Source organism: Dendrobates tinctorius, unplaced genomic scaffold (assembly GCF_039654945.1).
Source record: "Dendrobates tinctorius isolate UK_male_01 unplaced genomic scaffold, ASM3965494v1 ptg000008l, whole genome shotgun sequence".
Taxonomy (NCBI): Eukaryota; Metazoa; Chordata; class Amphibia; order Anura; family Dendrobatidae; genus Dendrobates; species Dendrobates tinctorius.
The window spans coordinates 100,341-126,662 of NW_027361676.1; the positions used below are offsets into that span (position 1 = coordinate 100,341).

The 26,322-nt window shown below is 43.4% G+C and overlaps 1 protein-coding gene across 2 annotated transcripts in view; it reads left to right on the forward strand.

Annotated features, from left to right (window-relative positions):
* Nucleotides 1–2,990, forward strand: part of LOC141089670 (uncharacterized) — a 52,252-nt gene extending 49,262 nt beyond the window's left edge. Inside the window, exon 7 of one of the 2 annotated variants that reach the window (XM_073576153.1) lies at nucleotides 2,727–2,990. In XM_073576153.1, the coding sequence (XP_073432254.1) occupies nucleotides 2,727–2,872 (146 nt within the window). In that variant the 3' untranslated portion in view covers nucleotides 2,873–2,990. The remainder of the gene's footprint in view (nucleotides 1–2,726) is intronic. The other variant, XM_073576149.1, reaches the window with a different exon arrangement.
* The last annotated feature ends 23,332 nt before the right edge of the window (nucleotides 2,991–26,322 follow it).

Below are 26,322 nucleotides of genomic sequence, written 5' to 3' on the forward strand. Positions count from 1 at the left end.
TTACTTTTGTCAGATTCAAGTTATTTCTGTGACCATTGTGGGTTTTTCTGTCAATAAATGAGGGGTACCAACAATTCTGACCACGTGTGTAGAGATGTACTGGTATATAGAGAGGGCAGCATGGTGACTCAGTGGTTAGCACTGTTGATTTGCTGTGCTGGGGTCCTGGGTTCAAATCCCACCACTATAAGGAGTTTGTATGTTCTCCCCATGTTTGCATACTGATAGGGAATTTAGATTGTGAGCCCCATTGGTGGACAGCAATCATAATGTGTAACATCCCTGCCAGCATCACTGCATGGCTTCCCATCTCCCATCTTACTCACCACTCCAGGCCATGCTGTGAGTTCTGTCCTCTGCCTGCTCCATGCTGTGAATCTCATGTCCTTGCTTGCTGCATACTTACTGGCTGTATGCTTAGGGCAGCAGCGCCGGCACTTCCTGAGTCTTATAGACAGTGTGCACACCCCTAATTTGGCCCCAGCCTATTGCCAGTAGATATCAGCTACTTAAGGCATCTCCACCCATCTCCACTTAAGGCATCTGTCAGTCTGCTACTGAGTTGCCAGGTCCTGTCCTGTTTCTGCCTTCCTGGGGGCTGCATACCCAGGCCCGTTTCTGTGCTCTTAGTGTCTTGTTTCTGCCTTCCTGGGGGCTACATACCCAGGCATGTATCCTTCATCCTGTTCATTCCCGTGTCTGTCCTTGTCTGTACTAAGTCCGTTTCTTGTACCTGTTCGTATCCTTGCCTGTTTCCTTCCCTACTCAGCTGTGTGTAGCCTTGTGTATATTCCTTTTGCTCTGCTCTCCGCACTGTGGCTCTGCTCTGCAGCTCTGCTCCGAACCCTGTGCTCTCTGCTCCGCTTCCTGCGGCTCTGATCTGCTCTCCGCTCCACACCCTGTGGCTCTAGTCTGCTCTCCACATCCTACGGCTCTACTTTGCTCTACGCTCCGCACCCTGCGGTTCTGATGTACGCTCCGCACCCTGCGGCTCTGCTCTCCGCTATGCACCCTGTGGCTCTGCTTTGCTTTCCTCTCCGCACCCTGCAGCTCTGCTCTCCGCTATGCACCCTGTGGCTCTGCTTTGCTTTCCACTCCGCACCCTGCAGCTCTGCTCTGCTCTCCGTTCCGCACCTTGCGGTTCTGCTCTGCCTCCGTTCCGCACCTTGCAACTCTGCTCCGTCCTGCGCCCTGTGGTTCTTCGTCCTTCTAGTCTGAACTGGTTCCTGTCTCTCCAGTCAGAACTGGTTCCTACCTTCTCCCTTATCCTACTCGTACCTGTCTGTGTTCCTGCCCTACCTGTAACGGTTCCGGTTCCTCCAGTCTGATCCCTGCCTGCTAGAGTGCCAGCCGTGCCCGCCTGCCTGCCAGAGTGCCAGCTGTGCCCGCCTGCCTGCCAGAGTGCCAGTCGTGCCCGCCTGCCTGCCAGAGTGCCAGTCGTGCCCGCCTGCCTGCCAGAGTGCCAGTCGTGCCCGCTTGCCTACCAGAGTGCCAGCCGTGCCCGCCTGCCAGAGTGCCAGTCTTGCCCGTCTGTACTTTCCCGCACCTGTCACTAGTGTTTAGTCCCCCAGTGGGATCAGCTGCTACTGTCAGACACACAGCCCAGGAGTGGTACCTGGCAGCTACCTGCCGCACAAGCCTGACCTCACCACTAGAGGCTCCAGTGTACACCAAGGTAGCTGCTTAATCATGCCCCTCCATGGTAGTCAGGTTTGTGGCACAGAGGAGCCACAATCCCCTCTTGCGCCATCCAGTCTGGGCGCGAGCGTTACTTAATGCCTGTAAAGTGCTGTGGACTATGATGTCACTATGTAAGCAATGCATAATAAATATATAAATACATATTTATCTACTAGTACATTAAGCCTGTAATGAAGAATCATAGCTCACTACGAAAACTGTTACCCACCATGCTAGAGGTTGACAGTTTGAAACCCAAGGAAGAGTGTCCTAAATGAGCAACATGACTTCCAACTAGGCCACCCTCCTCTATGGGCCACTGTGCATCTAAGCCAGCTGCTCTTGTAGTATGTCTGAACCTGGGTTGCTTCTCCTGTGCCATACACTAATTTACAGACTAGCAGTATCCCCTCTTTTTTAAATGTTTCTATTATACAGTCATCCTTTTATGCAAATCTTTAGCAATGCTGTTGAACGCAGAAAGCGAACTCTGGGGTAAGTTACTGCAAAAAGAGGTTAGGAATAAAACTTAACTTTTAATTATAATTCATGGTTAAAAATAAATACTGACCAACAATACATCACAATACTATAATTTTGATCCACCTGAGTTCAGTGCTGGGTGGACATAAATATTCCCCAATCCGCATCTTTTCTAGTGTGCATGTTTGTCTAGGAATGTGGAAATGAGATTCACAATAATGTTCCAACCAGTCATGAAAAGCCATTGTCATAGAGCCCAAAGAACTAGCAAAGAAAAATGGTATTAAACCTTTTTACAAAACAAAATATTTAAATCAAGTGACATAAAGGTATGACTAACAAGTGAGAAAATCAACACGTGTCTCCTGTCATTAGGTTCAGTTGATCAGTGGTTTACCTTTCATATCTATAGTTGCCCTAGTGTTTCGTGTGTGATCACATAACTTGATGAGGTTTATAATTCACTTTGGGTTAGGATATATTAATTCGTAATCTTATACATGTCCAAAGCTGGTGTTATTACTATACATCCATATCTAACACATTATTACACTCAATTTCAGAAGGAAAAGCTATGGAGAGATTGCTTAGGACTTTGTCTACAGGACCTCCAACAGCACCAAAAGAAACGTCTGGAACTTATCGACCTGTTTACAGACCACAAAAGAAAGAATATCTAATACACCCGGACTGGAGGGCACAGAAATAAACTGTTTAAACTCTTTTTCAGTAAGATGTCTACACTGAGTATTTATTTCATTAAGATGTCTACACTGAGCTGTAAGAAGTGTGAACAATGACTGTCGTGTTACTATCCCTGAATACACCAACCGCGTTATTTGTATAAGTGTTATGTGTCTTTTACATATATTATGATATATACATATATTGTGAGAAGGTCACTGATAAAATACTGGAGGGGAAATATGTGTCAGTAAGGATGTTAGCCTCAGTAATATGAACCTGGAAAAATGCTCCAGCATACAATGTGCTGAGAGGGGTCAATTGGACATATTAAGGGCTGGGTTTTGGTGGACAGCGCAAGAGTAGGTGGGAAGCTGTTCACCATATCGCCACTCGCAGTGTGTGGTCCAGAAGATAAATGAGGAGCCTTTGGACTAATTCAGTGTTCGGTGTTATCCACAGTGTACAACAGTGTTATAGGTAATGCTGGTAATTTATCATGTAGGATGATAGAGATCGGTGTTGTAGTGTTTGCATAGAATGTAGGCGAAAGGTTACATCTGCCCAGCAACATACAGCAGGGTCAGAGACAGTTACTGTTGGGACTAGCCCACAGGGGGAGGCCTTAGTGATAGGGAAAGGACTGCATTTCCTGGTTAGGGAGAGATAGAAGTTAGAGTCTGAAGAAGTAACAAGTGTGCAGTGCTGCCAAGAGGTGATTCACAGCATAACAAGATGTATGTGTAACAAGGTGGCACGAGGTGATAGTCGCGTGCGAGTTCAGTAAGCAACAGTCAGTGAGCACCCCGGCACCTTGTACATGAAAAGATAAAGTCCTGGTACTGCTATACAGTTGATTATCTCTATTCCATGTTCACTTCTCCTTCCCAGGGTGGCGAACAGACAGACAATGACACATCCAATGTTTTTTACACCAAAAACATTTACTTGCAGAATAGATGTCTTCAGGCACAGATTATAAGCAGCAGGCATTCCTTCACATTCAGCACACACTCAGTCCCAGTTGCTGAACCTCCAGTCTTGTCCTAGGAAACTGTGCTACTCACATACGGATTCTGTCCCTTCTCCACCGCCTCTATTCAGTCCTCAGCCTCAGCTGCTGACTCTCTTGTGCACCAGTCTGCACACCCTCTTGACCCTGTCTTGGTCTCAGGCTGCTGGACTCTCTTTTAGTACAATAGCCCGCGCACCGTATTGACTCTGTCTTGGTCTCAGGCTGCCGGACTCTTGTACTCACATGGACCCTTGACTCAACGTGTACTGGCCTATTGCCTGAGCGTGCTTACACCATCACTGGTCCACACTGTTCTGTAGTGTTGCTTTGGCTCTAAGTGGCGTCCTCAGGATGAAACTCTCAACCACTGACTCTGGTCCCAGAGGTCTGCAATCTTCCTACTCTTGCCCTGTCTCTGCAAGCCAGGCACCGCACTCTATTCACTTCTTGCCGAGGGCATGGCTGCCTGGGCTCTGCTCTCTGATTTCCTGCTGCTGCTGCCTTATCTCTTGCTCTTCCCTCCAAGTTAACCCATGCCTGCTTGTAGACTACCACGGCTCCCCTTCTAGTGCCTTCTGCTGCTGCCACCTAGTGACCGTCCAGTCACAACATTCACTCACATGCACAACACATTTGCAGTATATTAGAACACACATGTGGGGATGAGTAGCAGGAAAAGAGGTACCATACCACCCCTACTACATACGGACAGGAATAGTGAGATCCTGAAGAGAATTACTGATGAGACAGAGTGGCCTTCCACCTTAAAGGGGCCCTTGCATAGGACAATGTACCACGTGAAACCCGGGAGCTTGCTAGTGCTGAAGGTAACGGACCTAAAGGGGACCGAGAGCATGGAACTATTGGGGGTTCCGAACAGTAGATCCAGGGCATCCATAGTAATAGGATGCAGAACTGCTGAGCAATTAGAGAGAAACTTGCTGATCAGGAGTGGCTGGGGCCTAGAAGCTGGGCTGTGGTGGTGAAGTAGGGTGAAACAGTGTGCTTCACTGGCCCTGGAGTAGACTACAGTGGAAGTAAACAATGAGTATGAAAATACTTTTCATTGTGAAGGAAATGTGCTTAAGACTGTGTACCTGCTATCCCTTGTACATAACCCTTATCAAGTTCAGCAAAGTCCCTATGTTTGAATGGAAGCCTCCTTTATTAAACTGTGGAATTCCTGGTCCTGGCAAGCCAACACTATTGGGTTAAGGTGGCCTGCATGGGCATAAGGCCCTCACATTACCAACACCCCGCCAGACCCCATCTTGCCCTGTAAAGAGCAGCCGGGCCATGGCTACCGCCCATGGTCAATTTACATAGCGTTTATTTCAATAAGGCCATGTTCACATGTTCAATATTTGTTAATATTTTACATCCGTATTAGTAAGCAATCTTTGCTTTCTAATACATTAGTGAATGAGAGACAGTCTCTACTTTTTATTTCTGACTTTTTATGTCTTTCAGGTTTACATTTGTGGTCTATGTCAGATTCCTTGGACTACATCAAACCTGCATGACTTGTTTTTTTCTTTGTATATATGCTTTATTTAGAAAATTTTAATAATATCACAGGAAAGGAAAATTCCATTTTCCAGAAATAGTAAAAGAAAGAATGAAATTAAAAAAACAAACAATCGTAATAAACCACAACGATAACACTACAAGGCTGCAGATTGCGAACCAAAAGGGTTGTAAGAAGAGTTTAAAAAACATGGGGCAGTGGTGGGGAGAGACACGGAAAGGAAAGGGGGAGGGTAAGGAGTCAGAAAATCCTGCTTAAAATATAGAGGTTAACTAAGCCATTTGGGAGATCAAGCTCAAATAAAGGCATAAACATTACAGAACTAGCTATATGTAAAGAAAAAAAATGAATAACAAAAGAAATTTGTAGAGGGACAGAAATTAAGGATTACCGGTTGTGCTTATTTGGTGATCCTCTGAGGCGTTCAACCAGGCTATCCATGCGTTTAGAGTCTTTAAGTTTTTAGATCCTGAAAGTCTAATTTTCTTGTATATACCGATTTGGTTGGATTCTTTTATCCATTGTTTGCAGGTAGGGGTCTCTACATCTTTCCAGTGTCTTGTGAGCCTTTTTTAAAGTGTAAATTTGAAGGATCCAGATTGAATAGAATGAAACTTGACGTTAATGGGATGTCTCCGTTTAAGGTTTTCTTTATATGTTCTCTAACTCTCTCCCAGAAACTTTTAATTTTTGTGCATTCCAGCCAAATGTGAGATGGAGAACCCTTCTCTCTGGTGCATCTCCAACAAAGAGGAAAGGATGAGCTGCCTATTTTATTCAATATGTCTCCTATCTTGCATTTGATCCCTAATAAATATAGATCTCTTAAGAGGAAAATCAGGCTCTCAATTCCCTTCAGAAACATGCCGATTTACTTATTGGTGCACAAAAACAAATGTATGAGCAAGAAGAAGATCAGCTCACTCACTAAAAACCTTCACTTGAAAGATGAGGAAATTCAAACTCTACAGGAAGTTACAAATCTTTATCCCCCAGACATTTCTACCTCAGCACCTGATACGCCAATTCTTAAACTAATTATGAACACAAAAGGAAAGGGAAAAATGATAGCCAAAATAAATAAGAACCTAACCCAAACACAGGAGACCCCAGATTTCATTAAAAAATGGGAATTAGAACTAAACACAAAATTTCTCCCAGAAGAAAGTAATACAATCTTCAAAAACATCCACTTCCTAACATCTTAAGTGAGATTCCAAGAACCTAATCATAAAATTATATCAAGATGGTATAAAACACCTGCATGACTTGTTTTAATAAATTGGTGAACCAGGGAAAAAGTCAGGTAGTGTTTTTTTAAATAAAATATTTCTGTGTGTTTTTTTCTTTTTACTAAGTTAGTAATGGGAGTATCTGATAGACAGCTCTCTATAACTGACAGCAGGGCTTAATGCCAGATGTGTTTTGGGACAATTCACAGCTGACATCAACCCCAACTACTATTACTCCAATTGTAATGTGGCGCCCCTGAGGGTCCAGTCGCCACAGAGGTACTGCACCTCATCCAGAGGTGTGGTATCTCACCCTCAGGTAAGGAGGGAGCACCACCTAGGACTCCAACACTTGCACCCAACACACACCAGTTCAGTCAGGGCATCTGGGTGTACCCTTCAGGAGGATGGCCTCATCCCAGGCTGGCTAGGAAAGGGTGTTGGGGAGTCAGTGGGGAAGGGTAGAGAATGGGCAGAGCTTGGTGAGTGGTGTGAGAGGACATCCAATCAGTGGCAGTTGGTGGGTGGAGTTAAAGGGAATCTGTCACATCTTTTTTGAGATATCATATAATGATATCATTTAATTGTGTGTCACATAAGGATTCTCTTAGTACTTTTGCTTCCCCTTGACAATGCACCTTTCATGCATAAATACCTTGCTTATATCGGTTCAGATGTATGTAAACTGCCGCTGTCCGGTCCGCTGGGCAGGGCTTATTCACCTGCCCCCCCCTGTCTTGCTCTACGCATTTCTTCTTGTGTAGAGCAAGACAGGGAGGGGGGGAGCAGTTGAATAAGCCCCGCCCAGCGGACCGGACCGTGGCAGTTTACATACATCTGAACCGATATAAAAACGGTATTTATGCATGAAAGGTGCGGGTTCAGGGGGAAGCAAAAGTACTAAGAGAATCCTTATGTGACACACAATTGAATGATATCATTATATGATATCTCAAAAAGGGGTGACAGATTCCCTTTAAGGCTGAGGTAAAAGGATTGTTCTGGAAAGATCTAGCCAGTTGGTGGCGGGACAGCGGAGGAGTCATTCAGGTGCTGGGGAGAGAGGAGTGAGGAGAGCTGAAGGAAGCTTCCGGAAGGACAGAAGGGGTCCTAGGGGCATGGGTAGTGCGGAGGCCACCCATGGGGCCTGTATCCAGAAGAGAAAGGACCAGGTCGCAGTGGGGGAGCCGGCCCCTAAGTCTAGTGGAGAATAACAAACGAGGCTCAGCTAGGAAGCCGGAGGCTGACGTCATTTCAAGTGCCTCAGCCGCAACCACAATTATTCCCCAAAAAGGCAGCCAGATAGGAGCAAGGGGACTCTGAGAACATCGCCCGACAGGGTCCGCGGCTGCCGACTCGGGGACACTGCTTGTGAAAGCGCAGAGCAGGAGAGAAAGTGGAGATCAGCGCAGAAAGGCGGCCAAGAAAGGTGAACATCAAGGGGTGTCCTGAAAAGGTGTTCCTAATCTACCTGGGAGTTGGCTGGACCCCTCACCCGAAGAACATGGCACCAAGCAGGCACCGGTGCGCACAATACAACAGTGAGTAAAAACTCTGAAACTGCACCCATCTGTGTCCCTCGTGTCATTTGCGTCTCGCCTGCCCTACTCCGCACACACCATCTCAGTCACCGACTCAACTGATAATATCTTAGCTGCCCTGTGAAACAGCTCTGCCCGTGGAGAGCTTAACCATCATAGCTGCCCTAACATCATCTCAGAGGATCTGCATTGCAGCGTCGGCTACTCTTGCCGAATACTACGGGTGGCGTCACGATTGCATTTTCCCTACCATTTTCCCATCATCTTCTCCCCATTGTCATCCATCATCCTTCATTTAACAGCACAGCTATCTTTACTGGACACCCAGGGCCACGGACCGGGTCACTGCCACCGTGACACATCCCCTTTAAAGAACCTGACCGGCCCGGTACCGAGTAACCTAAGGCCCTGCAGGGTGCTCCACCGACACACAAGGGCAACTGGGAAAAGCCAAGAAGAAGCGGCTGAATTGGCGCATCTAAAGTGATGCGCAACTTCTGAGGCGGCTGTGGGCTGGTATTTTTAGGCTATGAAGGGCCCAATAACAATGGACCTTCCCAGTCTGATAATATCTGCCCACAGCTCTCTGCTTTGCCTTTCCCGGTTATCAAAAATATGAGGAACCCCATGTTGGTATTTTTAAATTATTTATTAGGTTAAACAAGGCTAAACACCCTTTAGAGCTACATGAAAGACACTAAAGGGTAGAAGTTTATAATATGTTCGGGGCCTGTGAAATTATAACTGTATAGGATATCTTATATATATAGATCTATTATCTAGATTATAGATCTAATATCTTTCTGTCATCTATCTATATCTTTATATAAGACTAGCTGAAGAGCTCGGTGTTGCCTGGGCATAGTAACCAACTGTGGTTAGTTATAACAAATTATAATGATTATATTGCACATAAAAACCATGCATCTAATCCTATCCTGTGTGATATTGACTGCTGAGCTGTGTATCTAATCCTATTCTGTGTGATACTGTCTGCTGAGCTGTGTATCTGATGCTATTCTGTGTGATACTGTCTGCTGAGCTGTGTATCTGATGCTATTCTGTGTGATACTGTCTGGTGAGCTGTGTATATAATCGTATCCTGTGTGATACTGACTGCTGAGCTGTGTATCTAATCCTATTCTGTATGTTACTGTCTGCTGAGCCGTGCATCTAATCCTATCCTGTGTGATACTGACTGCTGAGCTGTGTATCTTATCCTATACTGTGTGATACTGTCTGCTGAGCCATGTATCTAATACTATCCTGTGTGATACTGACTGCTGAGCCGTGTATCTTATCCTATCCTGTGTGATACTGTCTGCTGAGCAGTGTATCTAATCCTATCCTGTGTGATACTGTCTGCTGAGCCATGTATCTATTCCTATCCTGTGTGATACTGACTGCTGAGCTGTGTATCTAATCCTATCCTGTGTGATACTGGGCTCCCCCTGCAGTCTGTGTCAGAGGGTGGTCTGTGTTGGCACGGTAATAAATTGTGCTATTTCCAGCTTTACAGAAGGACGATAACACCATAGAAATGATAAGAATAATAGGCCTCAGTTACCACAACTGTCTACAAAGAAAACTGTTGCTGATAGTAACCAATCACAGCTCATTTTTCATCTTTTAAACAGCTCTGGGACAGCGTGGCGAGTTTTGAGTGGCGACTTTTGTGTTTTGACTTTTATGTGGTGAGGTTGGTGTATGTGTGGTGAAATGTGTGCTGAGGGTGGTATATGTGTTGAAGCACGTGGTAGTGTGTGGCGCATTTTGTGTGTGTGTTCATATCCCCGTGTGTGGTGAGTATCCCATGTCAGGGCCCCACCTTAGCAACTGTTCGGTATATACTCTTTGGCGCCATTGCTCTCATTCTTTAAGTCCCCCTTGTTCACATCTGGCAGCTGTCAATTTGCCTCCAACACTTTTCCTTTCACTTTTTCCCCATTATGTAAATAGGGGCAAAACTGTTTGGTGAAGTGGAGCGCGCGGGGTTAAAATTTTGCCTCACAACATAGCCTATGACGCTCTCGGGGTCCAGACGTCTGACTGTGCCAAATTTTGTGGCTGTAGCTGCGACGGTGCGGATGCCAATCCCGGACATACAGTACATACACACATACAGTGGGGAAAAAAAGTATTTAGTCAGTCAGCAATAGTGCAAGTTCCACCACTTAAAAAGATGAGAGGCGTCTGTAATTTACATCATAGGTAGACCTCAACTATGGGAGACAAACTGAGAAAAAAAAATCTGGAAAATCACATTGTCTGTTTTTTTTTCATTTTATTTGCATATTATGGTGGAAAATAAGTATTTGGTCAGAAACAAGCAATCAAGATTTCTGGCTCTCACAGACCTGTAACTTCTTCTTTAAGAGTCTCCTCTTTCCTCCACTCATTACCTGTAGTAATGGCACCTGTTTAAACTTGTTATCAGTATAAAAAGACACCTGTGCACACCCTCAAACAGTCTGACTCCAAACTCCACTATGGTGAAGACCAAAGAGCTGTCAAAGGACACCAGAAACAAAATTGTAGCCCTGCACCAGGCTGGGAAGACTGAATCTGCAATAGCCAACCAGCTTGGAGTGAAGAAATCAACTGTGGGAGCAATAATTAGAAAATGGAAGACATACAAGACCACTGATAATCTCCCTCGATCTGGTGCTCCACGCAAAATCCCACCCCGTGGGGTCAGAATGATCACAAGAACGGTGAGCAAAAATCCCAGAACCACGCGGGGGGACCTAGTGAATGAACTGCAGAGAGCTGGGACCAATGTAACAAGGCCTACCATAAGTAACACACTACGCCACCATGGACTCAGATCCTGCAGTGCCAGACGTGTCCCACTGCTTAAGCCTGTACATGTCCGGGCCCATCTGAAGTTTGCTAGAGAGCATTTGGATGATCCAGAGGAGTTTTGGGAGAATGTCCTATGGTCTGATGAAACCAAACTGGAACTGTTTGGTAGAAACACAACTTGTCGTGTTTGGAGGAAAAAGAATACTGAGTTGCATCCATCAAACACCATACCTACTGTAAAGCATGGTGGTGGAAACATCATGCTTTGGGGCTGTTTCTCTGCAAAGGGGCCAGGACGACTGATCCGGGTACATGAAAGAATGAATGGGGCCATGTATTGTGAGATTTTGAGTGCAAACCTCCTTCCATCAGCAAGGGCATTGAAGATGAAACGTGGCTGGGTCTTTCAACATGACAATGATCCAAAGCACACCGCCAGGGCAACGAAGGAGTGGCTTCGTAAGAAGCATTTCAAGGTCCTGGAGTGGCCTAGCCAGTCTCCAGATCTCAACCCTATAGAAAACCTTTGGAGGGAGTTGAAAGTCCGTGTTGCCAAGCGAAAAGCCAAAAACATCACTGCTCTAGAGGAGATCTGCATGGAGGAATGGGCCAACATACCAACAACAGTGTGTGGCAACCTTGTGAAGACTTACAGAAAACGTTTGACCTCTGTCATTGCCAACAAAGGATATATCACAAAGTATTGAGATGAAATTTTGTTTCTGACCAAATACTTATTTTCCACCATAATATGCAAATAAAATGAAAAAAAAACAGACAATGTGATTTTCTGGATTTTTTTTTCTCAGTTTGTCTCCCATAGTTGAGGTCTACCTATGATGTAAATTACAGACGCCTCTCATCTTTTTAAGTGGTGGAACTTGCACTATTGCTGACTGACTAAATACTTTTTTTCCCCACTGTACATACACACACACATTCAGCGTTATATATATTAGATTGCTTTATTATTTATAACAACTAGATTTAATTTACATAGAGTATTAAAGTATGCAAAAGATGCATACGCATGATATCTGGATGCTAGGCAAGAAAAAAGCGCATAGTCGCATAGCATTCACATAACATACGGATTGACATGCGCAGGACACTCGCCATCTTTTCTGGCTGAGAATCTGAGAGATTTTCTATATGCAGATGTGAGCGAAGCCTAAGATGTCTACACTGAGCATTGTATTTTGACACATTGCTTTGAAACTAAGGGCTAGCCCACATTGCATACTTTACATCTCCTGTTGATTCCTGAATTTTTTGTAAAAATGGGAATGTATCACAGCAAAAAAAGAAAGCCTCTGCCAGAACAATAATTTTCCATCTTCCTCGAATTAATCCTTTTTGTGAATAAATTGTGAACTCATGGACACCAAATACGTGCTTTTAAGCTATACTAAAATGATAATTTAGCAGAGTAGCTGCATATATTATGCTACTAATCAGACTTGTTCACAGAAGTCACATAGCACATTAGTGTACACTCACTGGCCACTTTATTAGGTACACCTGTCCAACTGTGTGTTAAGACTTAATTTCTAATCAGCCAATCACATGGCGGCAACTCAGTGCATTTAGGCATGTAGACATGGTCAAGACAATCTCCTGCAGTTCAAACCGAGCATCAGTATGGGGAAGAAAGGTGATTTGAGTGCCTTTGAACGTGGCATGATTGTTGGTGCCAGAAGGGCTGGTCTGAGTATTTCAGAAACTGCTGATCTACTGGGATTTTCACGCACAACCATCTCTAGGGTTTACAGAGAATGGTCCGAAAAAGAAAAAAAAACCAGTGAGCGGCAGTTCTGTGGCCGGAAATGCCTTGTTGATGCCAGAGGTCAGAGGAGAATGGGCAGACTGGTTCGAGCTGATAGAAAGGCAACAGTGACTCAAATTGCCACCCGTTACAACCAAGGTAGGCAGAAGAGCATCTCTGAACGCACAGTGCGTCGAACTTTGAGGCAGATGGGCTACAGCAGCAGAAGACCACACTGGGTACCACTCCTCTCAGCTAAGAACAGGAAACTGAGGCTACAATTTGCACAAGCTCATCGAAATTGGACAGTAGAAGATTGGAAAAACGTTGCCTGGTCTGATGAGTCTCGATTTCTGCTGCGACATTCGGATGGTAGGGTCAGAATTTGGCGTAAACAACATGAAAGCATGGATCCATCCTGCCTTGTATCAACGGTTCAGGCTGGTGGTGGTGGTGTCATGGTGTGGGGAATTTTTTCTTGGCACTCTTTGGGCCCCTTGGTACCAATTGAGCATCGTTGCAACGCCACAGCCTACCTGAGTATTGTTGCTGACCATGTCCATCCCTTTATGACCACAATGTACCCAACATCTGATGGCTACTTTCAGCAGGATAATGCGCCATGTCATAAAGCTCGAATCATCTCAGATTGGTTTCTTGAACATGACAATGAGTTCACTGTACTCAAATGGCCTCCTCAGTCACCAGATCTCAATCCAATAGAGCATCTTTGGAATGTGGTGGAACGGGAGATTCGCATCAGGGATGTGCAGCCGACAAATCTGCGCCAACTGTGTGATGCCATCATGTCAATATGGTCCAAAATCTCTGAGGAATGCTTCCAGCACCTTGTTGAATCTCTGCCACGAAGAATTGAGGCAGTTCTGAAGGCAAAAGGGGGTCCAACCCCTTACTAGCATGGTGTACCTAATAAAGTGGCCAGTGAGTGTATATTGCTGAGATGCACATTTTTATTACATTACCTGAGCTGAAAAGCGTGGTGGGTCTCCTTTTGGTATTCCGTAACCCTCCAGCCATGATATCACTGCATATTTACACAGCTGTAAGGGAAGTGACCATGGAATTAGAAATGAGTCCACATGGACCAGTGTCAAAGTTTGTCACTGAAGTTCCCAAAATTGCATTTCTCCAATACCTAGGACATTGCCAGCAGACATGACATTGGCTTAATATAAACATTGATTAAGAAAATGAGCAGACTGTGGGTGGCTTTATATGAGGTCTAGAATTTGGAAACCGTATCAGGCATAAATATAATGAGCTTTACGCTTCACCAAGTTTTAGCTTGATTATAGTAGTATTCAGCACCATTCACTTCCAGATGGAGCGTCAGACACACTTCATGGACTGGTGCTGTTTTTGGAAGGAAGTAGCCATGGTTTTCTAAGCTTGGACAGATACTTTAAATGCAGCATCTGGCAGAGAATCATCCATTGCCCTGGGATGTTCAAGAATGTCCTAACAGAGTCAGCAGCTGCACTGAAAACACAGCTCTTGCTGCCATGCTCGGCCTGACATTCCATAGAAAAGGCAGAGATGGTTTATTACTATATTATCAGCTCTGATAAAGCCCTGTGTATAAAGTTTAGGAAGCACTGACAGCGCTTTATTCTCCCCTCCTAGTGACTGTTGTGTGCCGAGAAGGAGCTGGCGCTGCTGGATCATACTCAGATCAGCACCTCAGTTCAAGGAGGAGGCTGAATTTGCCCTGTTACTGGGACTGGTATTTCAATCCCAGTTACAGGGACAATTAGCAATAGAAAAAAAGTTTTTTAAGGTTTAAATGCCCCCAAAAAGCTTGTTTTGGCCTTATGAGGAGCACAACATGCGAAATGTGTGTGTGTAAATATTTATATATTATATATATATATATATTATATATAAATATATATATATAAATTGAGCAGAGAGCAGCACCTGAACAATGGCAATAGCTGGGTGCAGGGCTTAGAAAAATCAAAGGAGCAGCACACCATCATTTTAGTGCAAAAAAAGCTATTTTAATAGCCCATTTGTGCGCAACATTTCGGCTGTGTGTGTGAGCCTTTTTCAAGCAGTATACAAGCGCACATTCGGGATATTTAAAGTATGCAATGAAGTGAATACAATTTACTGTATATCATTTAGTATCAAACAGTACAATTTCATATCTGTTATTCCATATTTAGGCTAAGTGCACACGTAGCAGAAATTTTCTGCTGAAAAACAGGACTCCCTTCCCAGAAACCGCACGATTTTTGCGCGGTTTTTTTGCATTTTTTTTCCCGCGCGGTTTATAGACACATGGAAACAGCAAGAAACACGGAAAAAAACGCGAAATTATTGAGCATGCTGCGGTTTTTACCACAATGCGTTTTTTCGCGGTAAAAAACTCATCAATATGCACAAAAAGTGCAAAATGCATAGAAATGAATGGGAAGCTTCTTTTTCGCGTTTTTCCCGTGGATCTTTATTATTAGAAATCCTACTTGAGCATGTGTAATCACATCTTGCTTGCTTGGTAAATCCCCTGTGTTGCCCCTCTATTGGTCTTGTTAAGTGTCCTGCAGTGATGATGTGTCAACCACTGCAGACAATCTCTGTTATAGGAGTGAATACATTCTTTTGCATTCATTGCTTTGTGGCTATTATTATTTTCTTTAATCCTGGACAAGCTATTTCGATTATATCCCCCATTCTTTCTACTGCAGCTCTGTATGCTCAGTCTGGCTGCTGAGATAAACACATGCTCCATTACCAGCTCTCATAGGGAGCTTACACCTAAAGGGTACTTCACACTCAGCGAGATCGCTAACGAGATCGCTGATGCGTCACCGATTTTGTGACGCATCAGCGATCTCTCCAGGGATCTTGCTGTGTGTGGCACGCATCAGTGACCGCCCCCCCCCCCCCCGCCGGTTATTGCTGATCGTGCAGGAATGTCCTGGGCCATTTTTTGATCGTTGGTCTCCCGCTGGCCAGCATGCATCGCTGCGTGTGACAGTAGGAAACCAAAGATCAGCGAGCTCAAAGCGCTGTAAGCAGACGCTGGGAGCTGGTATCCAAGTTAAATAGCGGGTAACTAAGCTCGCATGTCCCTTAGTTACCCGCTGTGTACCCTGGATAACAGCGTGCTCGCGCTGGTAGCTCATATCCAAGGTAAACAGCGGGTAACTAAGCGCCGCGTGCGCTTAGTTACCTGCTGTTTACCTTGGATACCAGCTCCTAGCGCGAGCATGCTGGTATCCAGGGTACACAGCATTTAACTAAGGGACGCGTGCGCTTAGTTACCCGCTATTTACCCTGGTTACCAGCGTCCTCGCTGGTCCTGATTGCTGGTGAGTCTGCCTGTTTGAGAGCTCACCAGCGATCATGTTGCGACGCAGCAGCGGTCCTGACCAGGTCGTATCGTTGTCGGGATCGCTGGTGCATCATTTAGTGTAACGGGACCCTAACTCTCCTGCACATTTTCTAGACACTCGCTAAAATATGTTGTTTGTGGTCTATGTTGCTACCTATAGTTACATGTACAGTAGTGTTCAAAATAATAGCAGTCCAATAAGACTAACCACATTAATCACTGTTTGGTATAAATTATATTACCACATGTGCACTGGATTCTAAGAAAACCGACAGACTCAGCATTCATGATCTGCATGTTTATGAGACCGCGTAATAAAATAATTAATTGAAAAATGGTGTGTTCAAAATAATAGCAGTGTAGAGTTTAGTTAGTGAGGTCAATAATTCTGTGAAGAAACAGGTGGGAATCAGGGGTCCTTATTTAAGGGTGAAGCCAGGACATGTTGTACTTGCATTTCTCCTTTAAAGCCTGAGAAATATGGGTCGATCGAGACATTGTTTAGAAGAACAGCGTACTTTGAAGTAGACTGTTCAGCTAAAATGCTCTCCAATGCTTTAAAATGGAAAGTCAAACCGGAAAGATGTGGAAGAAAACCAAAGACTACCATTCGAATGGATGGCAGAATAGCCAGAATGGCAAAAGCTCAGCCAATGATCGGCTCCAGGATGATCAAAGACAGTCTCAAGGTACCTGTGAGTCCTGTGACAGTTAGAAGGTGCCTGTGTGACGCTAATCTCTTAGGAAAAAGTTCCCACAAAGTCCCACTGTTAAATAAAAGACATGTACTGAAGCTGATACAATTTGCCAAAGAACACATCAAGTGGCCTAAAGAGAAATGGAGAAACATTTTGTGCACTGATGAAAGTAAAATTGTTCTTTTTGGGTCCAAGGGCCACAGACAGTTCATCAGTCAACCCCCGAACTCTGCATTCAAGCCACAGTATACTCTGAAGACAGTAAAGCATGGTGGTACAAGCATCATGATATGGCCATGTGTCTCTTACTATGGTGCTGGACCTATTTACTGCATACCAAGGCTCATGGACCAGTTTGCATATATTAAACTACTTGAAGAGGTCATGTTGCCTTACACTGAAAGGATATGCCCTTGAAATGGGTGTTTCAACAAGACAATGACCCTAAACACACCAGTAAACAAACAAAATCTTGGTTCCAATTCAACAAAATTGAGGTTCTGGATGTTGGTGACATAAAAAATGCCGTTTCTAAGACAAAGCCAACAAACGCAAATAATTGTGGGATGTAATCCAAGCACCTGGGCTGGAATAACAGTTGACAGGTGCCAGAAGTTGGTTGACTCTGTGCAACATAGATGTGAAGCAGTTCTACAAAACACTGTGGGTATACAACTAAATATTAGGTTAGTGATTCACAGGAAGGCTAAATCCACAAAAAAAGTACATATTGTGAGTTTGTAAAGACAAATGCAGACACAGCTATTTTTTAGAACAGCACAATATTCATTTTTGGTTATTTTCTGTAAAGTAGTTAAAATTATATACATTTCTTTTCATGCTTTGAATTTTAAAAAAAAGTGCAATGTTCCCAATGCATGGAAATAAAAACTAGTATAAAGATTTTGAGATTAACTCGTGTTTTTGAACACATTGCAATTTTTATGGAAATCAGCATTACTGTTTTATCTTGTTATCCAGGCAAATGTCCCTTCTGATTGGTTGGACAGAGGATTCACTGGGGGGAAGATTGTCCCCTTCGGTAGCTGGATCCGTGGATTGTGATCGCAACTGTGAAGAGAGAAGCCTTGACCATCACCCCCCCTCTAAGGAAAAAACAGTCTATATTTATTAAAGGGTCTGTCAAGAGGTAACAAGATAACTTATACATTGGTGAAGTTCCTGTTATCTCCGTTTAAGTACTGCACTCAGCAGCCACATAAGGAATGAATGGAGAGGAGATTTGGCATGTGCACTGCTGCTCCATACGAACGGGTATGAAGGTGCCCCATTATGTTGAATCTGCAATTCCTTAAACCAGAGAGTTATGTCACACAAAATAGTTAAATAATAACATTTCCCACATGTCTACTTTACATCTGCATCATTTTTGAAACATCAGTTTTTATGGTTACGAAGTTAGAAGGGTTAAAAAATGAACATCAATATCTTATTTCTCCAACAAAATTTACAAAACCATTTTTTTAGGGACGACATCACATTAACTTTGAGGGCCCTATATTACAAAAAACATCCAAAAGTGACACCATTCTAAAACATGCAACCCTCAAAGTGCTCAAAACCACACTCAATAAGTTTATTAACCCTCAAGGTGCTTCACAGGAATTAATGCAATGTGGAAGGAAAAAATTTACATTTTATTTTTTTTCACAAAAATATTTTGTCCCCAAATTTTTATTTTTATAAGGGTAACATGATAGAATGTACATCACAATTTGTTGTTCAAATTCTTCTGAGTGTGCTGATACCCCAAATTTGGGGGAAAACTACTGTTTGGGTGCATGGCAGGGCTCAAAAGAGAAGGAGCACTGTTTGACCTTTTTAACACAAAAATGGCTGTATTCGAGAGCAGATGCCATGTCTTGTTTAAAGAGCCCCCAATGTGCGTAAACAGTGTAAACCTTCCACAAGTGACTCCAGGGAAGGGCTTGGAAGGGAAGGAGCACAATTTGACTTTTAGAGTGCACAACTGTCTGGAATCGATAGCAGTCGCCATGTTACATTTGGAGAGTCCTTAATGTGCCTAAACAGTGGAAACCCCCACAAGTGACCCTATTTTGGAAACTTCATCTTTTGAAGAATTCTCCTAGGCATGTAGTGAGTATTTTAAACCCACAGGTATTTTACAGATTTTTATAACATTGGGCTGTGAAAATGAAAAATTAAATTTTTTCACTAAAATGTTGCTTTAGCCCCAAGTTTTTAATTTTACAAAGGGTTAATAGGAAAAAATGGACCACAAAATTTATTACATAATGTCTGCTGAGTTCAACAGTGCCCCATAAGTTGTCAACAACTACTTTTAGATATAGTGCAATGCTCAGAAGGGAAGTACCGATTTTGCTGGAATGATTTGCAAGTGCCACGTCACTTGGTACAGTCCCTGAGGTGTCAGGACAGTGGAATCATCCCCTCAATTGACACAAATTTAGAAATTACACCCCTCTGGAAATTCATCTACAGGTGTAAGTGATGATTTTCTTGCAATGTATATTACCAAGTGAATATGCAAATATGCCATTTTAGTGTGCAGTACATTGTACTGCCCAGTACATTTTAGTGCCCATATATTGTGCCCAGCTCATGCTTCTGTAGACACAACTTAAATTAGGCGGGCTCTCATCACTACAGTAATGCCAAACATGTGGACACTATCTGTGGATTAGGCACACTGAGGCACAGAAGGAGGGGGAATTTGGATTTGGGAGTGCAGATTTAGCTGGATTTCTTTTGGTGGGAGCTACCTCACTTTTCCAGAGCCTTTGTGCTACCAGTAATGTGGACACCCCCTATATTTCTGTTAAATGACCAACCTTAGTGGGGATTTCTTTTTGATGGGTAGAGTTGAAGCTTGTATTGGTTGTATTTTGGGGTAGAGAACATTTTGGATCACTTTTATCCTGTGCTGAGCATTTACATCGGGGTTTACATCTAAATCTAAAAAATATGTGTGATTCGGATGAAATCCCGAGGGATCCATTCCCTAATGAGGCGGCAGAGTTAAGGGGGTTTTACAGATAGCGATATCGCTAACAATATCGCTAAAGCATCACCGATTTGGTGACGCAGCAGCGATTTCGCTAGCGATATTGCTATGTGATACTTACCTACGACCGGCTCCCCTGGTGTCCATCACTGATTGTGCGAGATCACGCAGCTCCATTTCTCGTCGGGCGCTTCCTGCTGGCGCTGACGAGCGACGCGTGGACGCAGACGGGAGGACGTCAGGATCGCCGCGTCTGAAAGGTAAGTATCACCCGCTAGATCGTTGCTATGTCGCTGTGAGATCTGCTTGTGTGGCAGCTCACTAGCGACCATTTAGCGATGCACCAGCGATCCTAACAGGGTCGTATCATTGTCGGGATCGCTGGTGCATCGCTAAATGTAAAGGGGCCTTTACTCTGGACTCTGTCTAGCCTCTCTTCAGCGGGGTCCTTCTTTTCAGAAGTGCACAAAACTCTGGCTGACTGCGCTTTTATGCACACCTAAAACACAGGTTGGTTCATAGGCCAGACGGCGTCCAGCATTTTCATCTGCGTTATTGTGGGGAAAGTTCTGCACGGGTTCTGTCTTAATCACATATTTCTGAGATTTGCATGGAAATCTTGGTGTATGTGCTCAGCGTAGATCGCAGGATAAATGTGCGCCGAGCCTTACTGGGTCCTTTGGGAAACAGAGTGAACAAATCAGCAGCAAGTTAAGAATTGGTTTTATTTATTTTTTATGCCGTTTCTTAAGCGGTATAAGTGATTACGCAACTTTAATCTTTGGGTTGGTGTGATTACAGCTAATTCTAAGAGCTACAATTTCCTGTTTCAGTGCTTGTTTTTTGCAGGAGGAATTGACATTTTTATTGGTACCATTCTTGGGCACATAACGTTTTTTGATCGCTTTCTATTCTGAATTTTGGGAGGCAGAATGAACAAAATCCAGCAACTCAGAGATCGTGTTTTTTTTTTGTTTTTTTGTTTTTGCCATTCATCGTGTCCACAAGTGATAAGACAGATTTTTTTTGTTCGGGTCAGTACGATTATAACGATACCACATTTTTATGATTTTTTTTTGTTTTACCGTTTTTACTCAATAAAAACTATTTTATTGAAAAAAATGTTGTTTTTACATCACTGTATTTTGAGAGCAGTAGCTTTTTTATTTTTCCACTCATAGAGCTGTATGGCAGCTAGGCTTCTAAATTGATTAAATCTATCAAGGATCAGGTTAAGTAACGAGCCTAAATCATGCTGGTACTTTATATGCAAGGGTTCCATTTCATTTTCTACAGCTGTGCTGGCCTTCTCAAAATACTTTGCTACGTCTCATACACACATCAGTATTTTTGATCAGTATTTGTATGCCAAAACCAGGAGTGTCTCCAAAACACAGAACAGGTGTCAGTCTTTCAATTATAGTTTTTCTCTGTCCGCTCCTGGTTTTGGCATACAGACACTGATGAAAAATACTGACCAAATACTGACGTGTGACTGAGGCCTTATGCAAGGAAAATAATTTTCAAGTGAGATGTAGAAACTAAAACTTATAAGTTTATTTTCAAAAGCTTTTATGTATCCAAACATAATGTCAATACTTTTGCCAAAACCTTGTAACTTTAAGTTCAGTAGTTCAGTTCATTAATATGAACAGAGAGATCTGTAAAAAAACATCAGGGTGTTGACTCACTTATCATCATTGAGTTGAGGAAACTTTCCCAGATCCTTATCCTCAAGAAATACCTAAGGGTCCCGTTACATTTAGCGATGCACCAGCGATCCCGACAACAATACGACCCAGTCAGGATCGCTGGTGCATCGCTAAATGGTCGCTAGTGAGCTGCCAAACAGGCAGATCTCACCAGCGACGCAGCAGCGATCCAGCGATGCTCGGCTGTCATTCTTACCTGTCACACGGCAGCGATGATGATGACTTCCGCCTGCGTCCAAGCGTCGCTAGTCGGCGCCAGCGGGACGCCAACTAGGAGAAAATGGCCCTGGACGTTCACTCGCGATGAGCAATATACAGCGGGGGGCCAGTCGGAGGTAAGTGACACATGTAGCGAGATCGCTAGCGATATCACTGTTGCGTCACAAAATCGGTGACGCTTTAGCGATATCGCTAGCGATCTCGCTATGTGTAAAGGGCCCTTTAATTTCTTCAAAGCACTCCACAAAGCGCTCAAGAACTTTGCCTCGGCTCAGCCAGCTTACATTACTGCACATCAGAAGTCCACTGTAGGTGGAATCAACCTCCAGTAAAAGTGCAGAAAATTCTCGTTAGTGAAGGGGGCGAGCAGCTATTAAATTAACTACTTTTGTAACAACTGACATTAAGTCGTTTAAATCGTTGAATCCTGCCATGACACAATGAAAAGGCACAATCGGTTGTCCAAAAGCTTCCGTAAACCATTTCACAAAAACAACTTTTTTCCCCATCTGTCGTCACTGACACAACTTTAGAGATATCAATGCTTAGGTCACAAAATGTTTGAATAATAACCTTACATATTTTGCTTCCTGTTGTACTTGTTGACACTGATTCTAACTTTATCAACTTTTCTCTCATTGTGAGACCTTCAGAATATTGACCAACTGAGCATGTGATTTGACATCAGTAGTTTCATCAAGAGAGATTGAAAAATATTTACAATTACTTATGTCTCTCTTTAATTGGTGTTGTACGTTTGTGTTTAGTCTCATTATTTGGTCTTTTATGATATTTCTACTGAGTGGTAACTCAGATATTCTCTTAATAATTACATCTTTATTCTGCATATCATGAAATATAGGGTGGGCCATTTACATGGATACACCTAAATAAAATGGGAATGGTTGGTGATATCAACTTACTGTTTGTGGCACATTAATATATGGGAGGGGGAAAACGTTTCAAGATGGGTGGTGGCTATTGAGGCCATTTTGAAGTCAGCCATTTTGGATCCAACTTTATGGGAAGAGGGTCATGTGACACATCAAACATATTGAGAATTTCACAAGAAATACAATGGTGTGCTTGGTTTTAACGTAACTTTATTCTTTCATGAGTTATTTACAAGTTTCTCTTTGTTTACAGCCATTGACATGTCACAGAGGTTAACACGTGAGGAGCAGATAAAAATTGTGTTGATGTCTGGTGAATGCAGTACCTGGGTCATTGCAGATTTCAATGCAAGACACCCTAAGCAAGAAAGCTGTCACCATTCCCATTTTATTTAGGTGTATCCATATAAATGGCCCACCCAAAAAAGTTTGCCTCATCATTGAACATAATGTTGTGTGTAAATTGAGGGTCCTGTTCCAATTTTTGTTTTGCCCATTCTGCAAATTCAGCACGCAGATCTGCGTCACCAACCATTCCCATTTTAGTTAGGTGTATCCATATAAAAGGCCCACCCTGTAGAACTGGTGCACATCTTAGTAAAGTTTCTTTAATAAATTCTTCCTCACTGAGTGCTTTTCCATGCTGAGCTATGGAGTGAGCAATGCTCAAACTTGCAGATATTAGCCCCTTTCTGCCATCAGATGTACTATCCTGTCCATTTGACCTGGGGCTTAACTCCCATGGACGGGATAGTATGTCATAGCGATCAGTGGCGCCCCCAGGGGGGAGCGCCGCTGATCGCGGCCGGGTGTCAGCTGATTATCATAGCTGACACCCAGCACTATGTGTCATGGCTGGTCATGGACTGCCCCTGGCACATTAACCCCTGGCACACTGCAATCAAACATGATTGCAGTGTACTGGGGGATTAGGGAAGAATCGGCAGGGAGGGGGCTCCCTCTGTGCTTCCCCGAGACCCCCGAAGCAGCACAATGTGCTGCGCTGTCTGAGGGTCTCCTTCTCTGCGGCTTCCTCAGTGCCTGCAGAGAGCAGGCATGGAGGAAGCCTGCTTCACTGCCTGTCAGATCTCTGATCTGACACAGTGCTGTTCTAAGTGTCAGATCAGCGATCTGACACATTACAGTGATGTCCCCCCCGGGGACAATAAAATAAAGTAAAAAAAAAAAGTGTAAACATAATTCATAAAAAATCCCTAAATAAATTTAAAAAAATAAAAATATTCCCTAATAATTTCATTTTTTGGAAATAAAAAAAAACAATAGAAGTACACATATTTAGTATCGCCGCGTCCGTAACGACCTGCCATATAAAACTGTCCCACTAGTTAACACTAGAGATGAGCGACTTTTCCTTTTTTAGGGTCGAGTCGGGTTTCATGAAACCCGACTTTCTCAAAAGTCGAGTCGAACGAAATTGGCCAACTATAGGGAAAAGTCGGGGTCTGACTGAAACACGAAACCCAATGCAAGTCAATGGGGAAGCAAAGTCGGCAGGGAGTGGAGGACAGTAAACACAGCTACAGTGCCCATTTCAATGCCAACAACATCAATTCTTATTACTTAAGCTTGTCAACCTTAATTTACTTTATAATAATAGTTACGCATTGAAAACTGGGGGTTATTTGGCTAAAGTTGTGGGGGGGTAGGGCTGGCTCCAGGTTTTCATGCGCCCCGTTAACACATACCACTATTCAATAGTACAATGAAAAATAATTCACTTCTTACATGACATGACTGATATCTATTTTAAATTCTTCAATAGCTCAAAAAGCGGACAGTGTATTACTCCATACAGTATTATGGCCACAACATGGTGCGCCATACAGAATAATGAGCCCCATATATTTCTCCATACAGAATAATTGGTCCCATATAATGTTCCATACAGTATATGATGAGCTCCACATAATGCTACAGTATATGATGGTCTCCATGGATGATGCTCCAGTGTGTTATGGGCCCAAATAATGCTCCATATATAATGGGCCCCATTTCTAATGCTCCAGTGTATAATGAGCCCCATAGATGCTGCTCCAGTGTCTGATCTGCCCCATTTAGAATGCTCCAGTATCTGATGGGCCTCATGGATGATGCTCCAGTGTCTTATGGGCCCAAATAATGCTCCATATATAATGTGCCCCATTTAGAATGAACCCAGGCATGGTATGTGAAAAGAGCTCCATGGAGTAATCTGAAGTGTGGGCTGCCGCATCCTTCACTTTTGGTGGGGGTGAAGGACACAAGGAAAGGTGTTTTTCCTGACCAGAACCCTGCACTGACGACTCAGTGCTTGCAGGTTTTAATAGTTTAGAAGAGGAGGCAATAGAGCTGGTGGCTGTTTCGGCAATGTAAGCCAAAACCTGTTCCTGATGCTCCGGCTTTAAAAGCGATTTTCCTACTCCCAGAAAAGGGAACCTTACAAGCCTTCTTGTGCCAGATGATGACGCAGGCTGAACACCTCCTGCCTTAGCTGCTATTGTGCTTTTGTCATAACCAGCAGATGCACCACCACCACCATCAGTACCAGCTGCCCCCCCACCCACGTTCACGGCCTCTTCCACCATACTTCCTCATGTTTGTGAAAATGTTGCAAAAATACGAGCAGATATATGGTACTGTATGAGGAGCGTAAAGCTGTATAAGGTGGAGGTAAAAATTTTAATCTCCGCATATATTTCCTTAGTCACAGACGCTCACCCAGTATGTATTTGACCGTAATCCAACCAGCAGATTTACGATACTGTATTAGAAGCTGACAGCTCTATACGGTGTATGTATGGAAAAATAAAAATCTCTGTCTATTTTTTACGGAGTCACACCCAGATAGCATGTATTTGTCCGTGATACCAGCTGGCACACGGTAGTGTGTGAGCAGCGTACAGCTCTATACGGTGTATGTATGGAAGTTTTTAAATCTCCATCTATTTTTTTACGGAGTCACACACGCTGTCTCTTTATAGATTTGACCGTAAGACAAACAGCAGATATGCGATGCTGTTTGAGAAGCGGACAGCTCTATACGATGAATGTATGTAAAATTTCAAATCTCCGTCTATTTTTTGACGGAGTCAACAGTAGATATTTGATACTGTTAGAGAAGCGGACAGCTCTATACGGTCTATGTATGGAAAATTTTAAATCTCCGTGTATTTTTTTACGGAGTCACACACACACATGCTGTCTCTGTATAGATTCGACCGTAATCAAACAGCAGATATACGATACTGTTTGACAAGCGGACAGCTCTATACGGTGTATGTATGGGAAATTTTAAATCTCTGTCTATTTTTTTACAGAGGAACACACACGCTGTCTCTGTATAGATTTGACTGTAATCAAATAGCAGATATGTGATATTGTTTGAGAAGCAGACAGCTCTATATGGTGTATGGAAAAATTGAAATGTCCGTTTATGTATTTACGGAGTCTCACACACACACGCTGTCTCTGTATAGATTTAACCGCTATACAAACAGCAGATATACGATACTGTTTGAGAAGCAGACAGCTCTATACGATGTATGTATGGAAAATTTAAAATCTCCGTCTATTTTTTTACGGAGTCACACACAGATAGCATGTATATGTCTGTGATACCAGCCGGTACACGGTAGTGTGTGAGGAGCGTACACCTCTATATCGTGTGTGAAAAATGAACGCTCTGTATCTGTGCAGAAA